At 44.1% G+C, this 10,630-nt stretch overlaps 2 protein-coding genes across 3 annotated transcripts in view; both read left to right on the forward strand.

The window, feature by feature from the left end:
- The window catches only part of LOC147006561 (uncharacterized), a 79,394-nt gene that overhangs the window by 47,968 nt on the left and 20,796 nt on the right, over positions 1-10,630 (forward strand). The gene's annotated exons all lie outside the window — the stretch shown is intronic.
- LOC147006562 (uncharacterized) overlaps positions 6,127-10,630 on the forward strand; it is a 5,994-nt gene continuing 1,490 nt past the window's right edge. Inside the window, exons 1-2 of the mRNA XM_085868566.1 lie at positions 6,127-7,866; positions 8,110-10,630. The exon at positions 8,110-10,630 is cut by the window's right edge and continues 1,490 nt beyond it. Coding sequence (XP_085724692.1) covers positions 7,857-7,866; positions 8,110-9,611 — 1,512 coding nt within the window. The 5' untranslated portion in view covers positions 6,127-7,856 and the 3' untranslated portion in view covers positions 9,612-10,630. The remainder of the gene's footprint in view (positions 7,867-8,109) is intronic.

Raw genomic sequence — 10,630 nt, forward strand, 5'->3', positions numbered from 1 at the left:
GAGCTTGGTGTGAGGCATAAGCACAACCCCAGAGCAGGGAGCAGTAATCCATCAGACTGCGGATGAAAGCTTTGTTAATGGTTAGAATCTCAGGTGTGCCAAGGAAGGACTTAGCACAATGGAGGATGCCAGGTTGGCGATTGACTTTGGAGGCCAGCTTGGAGATTTGGCTTTCGTCGTAAAGCTCATGGCAGATAGTGAGACCCAGAAGCTTGAATGAAAGGACTTCTTAAAAAGGAATGTTGAGAAAGTAGCTGGGTGTTGGAGGGGGGTTGCAGGCGGTCCTTTCGGAGAGACATAGTAAGGGTGTGAGTTGTCAGGATAGAATGGAAATAGATGGAGCAAAACAGAAAAATCCGAGAGGAAAACCTGCTGCCCTCAGCAAGAGAACTGAAATTGGGACAGAAGTTCACCTTACAGCATGATAACGACCCGAAGCACACAACCAAAGCCACACTGGAGTGGCGGAGGAACAAAACGATATCCTTGAGTCGCTCAGTCAGAGCCCCGACCTAAATTCAATCGAAAATCTGTGGCATGACTTGAGTATTGCTGTCCATCAATGCTCATGTCAGGTCAGGGTCAGTTATGGTCATGTGCCAGAGAAGCGCGTCGCTGCGTCCACTTTCCGCCGGTACTCCAGGGGCCTGAGTCTGGCCATCCCCCAGGCAGATGCCTCACCCCTCCCCATCTTGAGATGCCGATCAACCTGCTGCAACCACAAGGCACGTGATCGGTCCATTGGCCTCCTCCACTCACGAGACTCCCTCACTGAGAGAATCTGGTGAGCAGGATCAGCGTCAGGAAAACGGGCCACATGTCCATACAGCCGCAGCTGACGCTCAAGGACTATGCAGGTAACAATTCTCATTTGAGTCTCTCAGAAACCGCTCCTTGGACACAAAGTCCGACCAGAGATAGCCAAGGATTCTCGGAAGAGACCTGGTACCAAAGGAATTAAGTCTCCGTCTCAGATCCTTGGTCAGAGTCCAAGTCTCAAATCCAGAGAGCAAGACTGGAAGCACCAAGGACCTGACGACTTGGACTTTCGTCCTCCAGCACAGGTACCGGCAGCGCCACACCCCATTATCCAGTGAATCCATGACTCTACTGACCTCTGACTCACAGCCAGCAGAGACATGAACATCACTGCCGAGGGAAGTGAATCTCTCCACGACCTCAACATCCTCACCACAAACAGGCACAGACAGTACAGCAGCATCCAAAATGTCATTGAAATCCTGGATCTTAGTTTTGACCCAGGAAACCTGTAATCCCAGTGGCTCCGACTCCTCATTCATCACCTCGAGGGCCCTCAAAAGGATATCTAAAGTCTCCACAAAGATGACTGCATCGTCTGCAAAATCAAGATCAGAGATCTTGCCATTCACAAACGATGCACCGCAGCTTGATCTCTCCGACATCCTCCCTAAAATCCAGTCCATACCAGTCCTAAAAAGTGTGGGGGCCAGTACACACCCCTGACGAACTCCAGTAACAACTGGAAATAAGTCAGAGATGGCACCACCACAGCTCACTGCACTCTCAGTACCAGAGTAGAGTTCAGACATCAGATCGATCAGTTTTGGTGGTACCCCACGAAGACTAAGAATCCTCCAGGTGGCATCCCGATTCACTGAATCAAACGCTTTGCAGAGATCAACATAAGCTGCAAGTCGCCCCTGCCGAAACTCTCGTCTGCATTCGGTGAGGAGCCGAAGAGCAAGGATACAGTCAATCGTTGACCTCTTTGGTGTAAAGCCTGACTGCTCTGGACGCTGGTGCTCAAGCAGATGGTGGCGAACCCTTTCAAGAATTATCCGAGCAAAGACCTTGCCCGGCCCTGAGAGTAGCGTCACCCCTCGGTAGTTGTTACAGTCTTGGCGATCACCCTTCCCTTTCCAGAGAGGGACAACAATGCCCCTCTTCCAGTCAGTTTGAATGATGCCTGTGTTCCAGGCAGAGCACAGAACTGCATGCAACGACACGAGTGCAGCATTTCCACCAGCCTTGAGAAGTTCAGCACGGATGCCAAAGATCCCTGGAGCTTTACCCCATTTCAACCTGTTCACCGCAGCCTGTTTCCACAAGCGAAGGTGGACCACAGTTGATTGGAGGGTCAGCAACAGTTATTGTGACACCCCTGACGTCCAACTCGACAGCTGGTGGATCAGCCTGGTACAACCGCTCAAAGTAACCGGCCCAGCAGACCTTCACTTCGGACTCCTCTGTCATGAGCCTACCACCCAATGCTCCAACTGCAGAACACCGAGGGATGGGCTTGGATGAACGCAATGCGCGAATTCCCATGTGAGCAGGAGGCGAATCACTTGACCACAGATGATGCTCCACCCCCTCTCAGATTCCTCGCACAAAGGCCTCCTTGTCCACCCTCAGTGCACGTACAATTTATGCCTGAGCTCCCTGAACAGCTCAGCTCTGCCATTCAGCCTGGCTCTGCAACTCTGGTAAATGGTATCCAGTGTCCCTTAAGAGACAAAATTCTTCTTTGCCCGACGGTGAGTTCCAAAACATACACCGGCAACAACAAGGACGGTGGGCTTGAAGGCACTCCACAACTCTTCAGGACCCCCCAAAGCACCCAGACCCCCCAAATCTCCTCTCAGCCTGTTCACAAACTCCTCAGCTACCCTCTCATCTTTGAGCTTGCCAACATTCAGCCTCGGCTAGGATGGTACCATTCTCCTGGATTTGAGGTGCAACTTCAGAGTTGCTACAACAAGCCGGTGGTCAGTATTGTGGAACTGAGCACTCCAGTGGACCCTGCAGTTCTGGATCATCCTCCAACGACCGTCAATTAGGACATGGTCAATCTCCTTTGCCACACCACCAGCGTTGGAATACCAAGTCCAGCGATGAGCCTGTGGGCCCTAAAACCATGAACCAGCTACACTAAGTCCATGTCTTCTTGCAAAGTCAAGAAACTTAATGCTATTCAGGTTCACAGTTCCTGATCCATGGGGACCAACACACGTCTCATAACCATTCCAATCAGTTCCAGTCTATGCATTGAAATCCCCCAAGACTAGAAGTGTATCTCGTCTGGGGCACTGATTAACCACAGACTAGAGCCTGGCAAAGAATGCATCCTTCACGGTTTGATCACTCGCCTCAGTCGGAGCATAAACAGAGACCAGGGAAATGACACCTAAGGAGTGACGAATCCTTCATCTAAAAATTCGCTCCTTGACCGGTGTTACCTAAATTATCATTGGAGTCAGGTTTTTGGACAAAGCTACAACAACTCTTTGGGCATGGTAACCATCAGAGCGACCAGACCAATAGGAGGTGTATCCACCCGCCATGATCTCGCCGCAATCCGGTCTCCGAACCTCAGAGAGAGCTGCAATACCGATGTCCAAACGCTTGAGCTCAGTTGATAACAGAGACAGGAGGTACTTCCACGGAGTGGGTTTTCAGATTCCTTAGCGTTTTGGTGTTTTGAGGAATGAAGGGTTTTACGGTGGCCTTAGTGCAAATCCTGCCACCAACCTCCTCATAAGAAGTAACCCAACTGCAGGAGGATGTCCGCAGACACAGTTGGGCACAAGATATAGATGGCCGTTGGCTCACAATGTGCTCCTCCGCCCTTTGACCGCTCCCCACGCAGCTTGTCTGAACGTGAACAGTTTTGTGTGGAAGAATGGGCAAATATTTCCCAATCAAGGTGTGCAAAGTTGTTGGAGACCAATCCCAACAGAGTCACAGTTGTAATTGCTGTCAAAGGTGTTCTACCAAGTATTAACTCAGCGGGGTGGACACTTATCCAACCAAGATATTCTAGTTTTGTACTTTTAATTAATGTTCTGAAATTTGTTGAATTTGTTTTTCATTTGGAAGTTGTGGATTGCGATGTGTAAATAAAGGGGGAAAAAAAATCTGATTTAATGTAATTTAATTCCAGGCTGGAAGGCAACAAAAGGTGAAAAATTTGAAAGGGTGTGTAGACTTTCTGCAGGCACTGTAAATACCCAACACCAAGAACACTTTAAGAAGATGGCTCGATGGAGTCAATCAGGACAGGTGCAGGTTCTGTAAGGTAGAAATAGAAAACACCATCACCTTCTCTTGAGATGTAAAAACCTCATGTCAGAACACCTGTGCACACAAAGGCACAGCTCGGTATCGAGAACATTCCACCGACACATCTGCAAAAACTTCAATATCTCAGTCACAGAGAACTCTTGCATGCACGAACCAAATGTGATACCAGGATCTGAAAAAGGAACTTGGAAGTTGAAGAGCGTCGACATTGCACCAGTGATAATCATAGCAATGGGAGGGATTATGTGACAATATAAAAACTAGTGATTCGTTGAAGGGTCAACAATTATCTAAAGCAATTTATGAGAAGAGAAAATAGCAGAACAAGGATATGGACGGGATTGAAATCCTGAAAAAGGAACAACAAAACATCGAAAAGAAATGCCTTGAGGGGTCACCTTTGTCATGATTACATCATCACTTCACGGCATAATTGTTGATCCAAATTCAGATGGAGATTTCCATTTGATGTTTTATTGTCTTGTTGACTTCATAAAAACGTTTTTCGTGGAAATTCGGGAGTTTCACTACATTCCAATCGGGAGTGAATATAATGTGGGTCTTCGGGATTTTGCGAACAATCTTCGGTGCCATGGGCAAAAAATTCCAAAATATCTACCCTCACCTCAGGATCCCCCTGTCCCAAGGGAATGACATGTAAAAGGATCAATCCAAAAAAGTATCATTGCGCCCCTGAGCTGGGCGTGCGGACTCGTTGTGGTCGGAGTAGATGTAGCAGTAGTCATGGAAATAGTGTTCAGGATTTTCCATGGGATTCTCAATTTTTGGTGCTTCTTTGGTGTTTGAACTTCTCAACTTGATTTGGTAGTTTGTTCTTCGATTTTCTTTTCCAGCATGATGAGATGTTCCGCATCGAATGAACTTCTCTGTCATAACGTTATTTAATGTAATTTTATGAATGATTTTACACAATGACGTCAGAATGTGAAAGTAGAAGTGATTCATTCAATTTTGGCTCCTTTGCCTTTCATTGCACTTCTTGATGCCATAAAAATCAAATCCGTCACAATCATTGGAATCTCCAGCGATGAAGCTTTCCATCGTTCTCTTTCACTCACACCTCTGGTCTCGCTGTCTTCTCCAGATTCATTTCTGGTCCGACACCCCTCTGCTTTACTCTGTACACCCATTCCCGAATTTTGCTCCAAAAGGTTTTCTCGGTTTTCCAGTTACCAACTTCAGTTGAAACTCTCAAAATCCAGGTTCTTTGCTCACCTCCACTCATTTGTTACTCCTTTCTCCAGCCTGTGGAACCAACTTCCTCAGACTTCAGTCTGACTCTTACGTCAACAAAATGGCTATTCCCCCGCCCCAATCCATACTCACGATCTTTTCTCCCCTCTCCAAGCCTTACTTTCCTCCCCAAGCCCTCTCCAAAATATAAGCCCTCCACAAACCGATCTCTTCCTTTCCAGATGAATGTGCTTTTCCCCTTATTCCGCACCATCCTTTTCTTACGCCATCTCCAGTTTTCAGGTCTTCTCTGTGTTCAAGGTCTCCCACGAGTGCCTCAAAAAAAAATAGAAATTAATGATTGGAAAAGTTGTTGGTTTTTGGGTAAATTTGGGGGGGGGTTTGGGGACTTCTCTGTACAGTATACAGTATTTCTGTATCCAGTATGATCTTGTTCGAAGCGTGTGTCGAAGAAATTCTCAATTCCTCCTGTACACTTTCGTCAATTATAACAGGAAAAACAAACACAAACATCGATACAGAAAATCGGAGCAACACAAGTAACACACTCTTTCCCCGACTCTGCAGTTCATAGAAACTTTGAATTATTTTGTAGTTTTCAGTGAGATGAGGTCTGTTTTCCCTTCAAACATGCTGACATGGTGAGGGTTCAGGGAAGAATCAGTCGCAGCTTTGATGCAGCAGCCATCTGGAGGTCAGCTTTATTTTGAAGGGAGAAGGAATATTTATGAACTAAAGGTTGATAGGAGTTTTCAGAGGGGGTGAGATCATCCATCGATGTTTTGATCATCCTCGAGACAGGATGGCGTCAAGACTACAGCCCTTTGGGTGCTGGGATGGATCACACATGGCTCCTTGGTCCGGAGGTCGGAAAGTCAGCCCACATTGAAAAGGTGAGGGAAAGATTTATAATCTGCTCTGGCCAGTTCATTCCTTGGTTGGTGTTATTGTGACCCAACCAGACCTTCAACAGCTAAAACAGCTGAGTCAGGAAGAGCGTTAAATCATCCATGTATCGTCGGTGTGTCACCTTTCCTATTTCTTTGGATGTTCTTCTGTTGGTTGTTAGGGTGTATCCATGTCCATGATTGTTGATGAGGTTACTCAGTGGGTCCAGAGCAAGACAAAAAAAGAAGAGGGGGGTAAAGACTGCCTCCCTGGAAGATCCCATGCCATATCTTCACATCTGGTATTTCGATATTTCATTCCGAGTGCTGTACTCTCAACTTGGTAATCCAGAGTTCCATTGCTTTCTCAATCAGTTTGATTACTTGGGGATTGATTTTGTATATTTGCATGCATTTTATCATCCATGAATGTGGAACACTGTAAAAGCTTGCTTATAGTAGTACATCCAGGTGGTGGACAATTTGGTTCTTGTCATTTTAAAATTTTCAAGTTCGGCCTTGTTCAGTAGTGGGTGGTGGCCCTTTTGTTCTACCTCTAAACCTCCTTGTTGGGTTTGGTGATGGAACATCATTTCTGTCATGATTCCTGTTAGAAGTTTGTATGTTGTTTGAAGACATGTTATTAGCCGGTATTTGTGAGGAAGTTGGGTTCCTTCAGATTTTTAGATGAGAAATGTGTTTCCTTCTCCGAACCACTCATGCACTTCCTTTTCCTCTTGGATCAGTTGTTTGAATGTCCTGGTGTCCTGATTGTGGAGACCATCAAGTTGTTTCAGCCAGAAGTTTGGAATTCCATCTTGGCCTGGATTTTAAAGTTGGGTGGCCTTTTTTGAAGTTGTTTTTAATTATTTATTTCTTCATCAATAATCACTGGGGATATTTCCTCCACCTCCATGGTGCTTCTTCTTTTCCAAATCCACGATCCATTCTGCTTCCTTGTTACATTCATTTCGATCTCCAAGAATTCCTTTCCAGAATGTTTCCCCATCTTTTATTTTTCAGGGGGAGTTGACACATTCTGCTTTTGTTTCCCTTATTCGTGGAAGAATCTCTTTGGGTTACTCTCAAACATGTGATTTTGTTTTCTCCTGTTGTTTGCTTCCTCATACGGTGGTTTTTAAAATTTATTTATTTATCTTTCTTGCTATCATTTCCAGATTGAGTTTGTTTTCAACACCGAAGCACTTTGAGGTCTTTATCGCCAATTTTGTGTTTTTTATTTTTTGAATACTATTTTTCAGTTTTGGGTTTCTCTTTCCTTTCCTGAAATGTTGTCGTTGTCCAATGTGTTCGGTGTGTCTGTGTGCATTTGTGTCTGTCTGTCTATCTGTCCACGTCTTCATATTTTCACTTTAAAAACTTTTCACTGTTTCCGCTTGTCCGATCAATGCAAATTTTAAACAAAGGAGGAACTCCCGATGGAGAATGTTTATTGTTAACATTGTCGTCATTTGTCACATGGTATGGCAGCCATATTAAATTGAAGAGAACTTTTGAATATCATTTTCTCTGAAACCACTCAACGAAAATAATTGAAACTTTGCAGATGTGATCAACTCCCCATGGGGTGTTGAGGGTGATAATGATGACATCATCAGTGAAGTCTTCTTCCAGCCATGATTGGTTGAATCCTTATCTAAAATATCTGAAACTTCATTTTTCTGATCTATGACCAGACGTGAGTGAATAATTACATTTTTGACGTTCATAACCCATTTTAAGAAACAATGTGATATAATAGGGTGCATGGATGATACGAGCATGTGGGCCATGACAGTAGTGGCCATACTCGTGGGGAATTCAGTTAATAATGGTAATTTTGTTCAGAATGAACGTACAAGGTGAGACTATGTGCTCTACGAGTGCTGCTCAACTTGTGAAAGTGATTTATTGATATTTTTGCTCCATTCTTAATTTGCAGAGAAAAAATTTGAAACGTCTTCACGTGTCAACTGTTCCTCCTCATTGGACAGAGAAGTTTCTTTCGGTCATCACCTGTCAAAGAGTTTTTGTCAAGATGTTCACAAGTTTCGGGATGTGTCTACAAACAACAACAACAACTGCGACAGGTGGATCAATGTCTTGGAACAGGAGAGCCAAAGAAGTGAGAAGACAAACAATTTTGCTGTTACCAACAAAGACTTCACCTCCTCATCTAGTTTAAAAGGATGTGTTGAAATGTGCACAGGTGAGACGTCATACAGGTGCACTGTGTGTCAGAAGGGATTTGCTTCTTATTCATATCTGTTGACACATCAAAGAATACACACCGGTGAGAAACCCTACAAGTGTTCACAATGCCAGAAGGCCTTTTGTTCTTCATCAAGTTTATATCGTCATCAAAAAACACATTCGGGGGAGAAACCCTACAATTGTTCTGTTTGCAACAAAGCGTTTAAGCTGTCATCACACTTGCATGAGCACCAGATATTGCACACCGGAGAGAAACCCTACAATTGTTCTGTTTGCAACAAGACCTTCACTCATTCATCATCTGCATCTGTACATCAAAGAATACACACCGGAGAGAAACCTTACAAGTGTTCACAATGCAGGAAAGCCTTTTGTTCTTCATCAAGTTTATATCGTCATCAAAAAACACATTCGGGGGAGAAACCCTACAATTGTTCTGTTTGCAACAAAGCGTTTAAGCAGTCATCACACTTACATGAGCACCAGATATTGCACACCGGAGAGAAACCCTACAATTGTTCTGTTTGCAACAAGACCTTCACTCATTCATCATCTGCATCGACACATCAAAGAATACACAACGGAGAGAAACCTTACAATTGTTCTGTGTGCAACAAAGCATTCAATCATTTCTCTAACTTTCATAAACATCAAAGAATACACACTGGAGAAAAACCCTATAAGTGCTCTGTGTGTAGCAAGACATTTACTCGTTCATCAACTGCATCGACACATCAAAGAATACACACTGGAGAGAAACCCCACAAGTGTTCTGTGTGTCACAAGGCCTTTACTCATTCATCATCTGTATGGACACATCAAAGAATACACACCGGAGAGAAACTCTACAACTGTTCTGTGTGTCACAAGGCCTTTACTCATTCATCATCTGTATCTCGACATAAAAGAATACATACCGGAGATAAACCCTACAAGTGTTCTGTGTGCAACAACGCCTTCATCAAACTCTCAACTCTGTCAGCACATCAAAGAATACACACTGGAGAGAAATCTTACAAGTGTTCTGTGTGCAACAAGGCCTTCATTCGTCCATCAACTCGATCAGCACATCAAATAATGCACACTGGAGAGAAACCTTACAATTGTTCTGTGTGTGACAAAGCATTTAAACATCCATCATCTGCATCTCGACATCAGAGAATACATCAAAGGAAAAAAATTCCAGTAACAGGTGCGAGTAGAAGATGCCACACGTGGGATTGTAAATAACAACAAATCCAGCGGCATTGATTGCAAGGAAAAGAAATGAAAAATACTAAAAGATTCATCAACAATTATACACCGACAACTGGGAGAACGACAAAAGAGCAGAAATTGTAAAAATATCTGGAAAAAGTTGGGGAGAGACAAAGAAGGCACTTTGCAGTGGCTTGGAAGATGTCATGTTCACGAGGGATGGAGAACGAGTCAGAGTACAGTGTCTGTAGAAAGTCTACACCCCGTTTCAAAATTTTCACCTTTTGATGCCATATAATCTGGAATGAAAGGTCATTAAATCAGACTTTTTACAACCCACAACTTCCAAGTGAAAAACAGATTATACAAATTTCAGAAAATTAATTTAAAATACAAAACGATAATATCTTGGTGGGATTAGTGTCCACCCCCACTTATAAAGGCTATTGCAAACGAGCTCAGGTGTGATCAATCACCTTCAAAATCACACACCAGGTTCATTGACGTCCACCTGTTCAAATTGCAGTGATTATGATGATTTCAGAAAAAAAAAATCTGCCGTTCCTGTGGATTTCCAGTGCTGGGTCATGCATTTCACAGCAAATGCTCAACCATGAGCATCAAGGAGCTTTCAAAAGACCTCCGGGATAAAGTTGTGGAAAGGCACAGATCAGGGGATGGGTATAAAAATATTTCAAAGGCCTTGAATATCTCCTGGAGCACAGTCAAGATTGTATGGTATCACCAAGCCCCTGCTGAGATTTGTAATGGTTTCCAATCACTGTTGGGTATTGTTTGCTAACAGACAGCAATAATGTTGCGAATCTGGAAGCCATGAGCACTCCACATTCAGGTCCTACAGAACAATGATATCGGTAAGAATGTGTTTTTAGTTAGGGTCTCCGCACCGTGTCTAATGGGGAAATAAATGTACATGTGCTGTGCGTTATTATGATAGTGAGGGTTTTCTTTCATTTTTACACCACCATCAACTACAACAACACGCCTTCACCTCGCTTCCTCACACCGACGCCATTGTCTGCGTGCATGTC

Source organism: Eptatretus burgeri, unplaced genomic scaffold, assembly GCF_056783735.1.
Source record: "Eptatretus burgeri isolate ZD-2024b unplaced genomic scaffold, Ebu_testis_v1 Ebu_testis_scaffold_3165, whole genome shotgun sequence".
Taxonomy (NCBI): domain Eukaryota; kingdom Metazoa; phylum Chordata; class Myxini; order Myxiniformes; family Myxinidae; genus Eptatretus; species Eptatretus burgeri.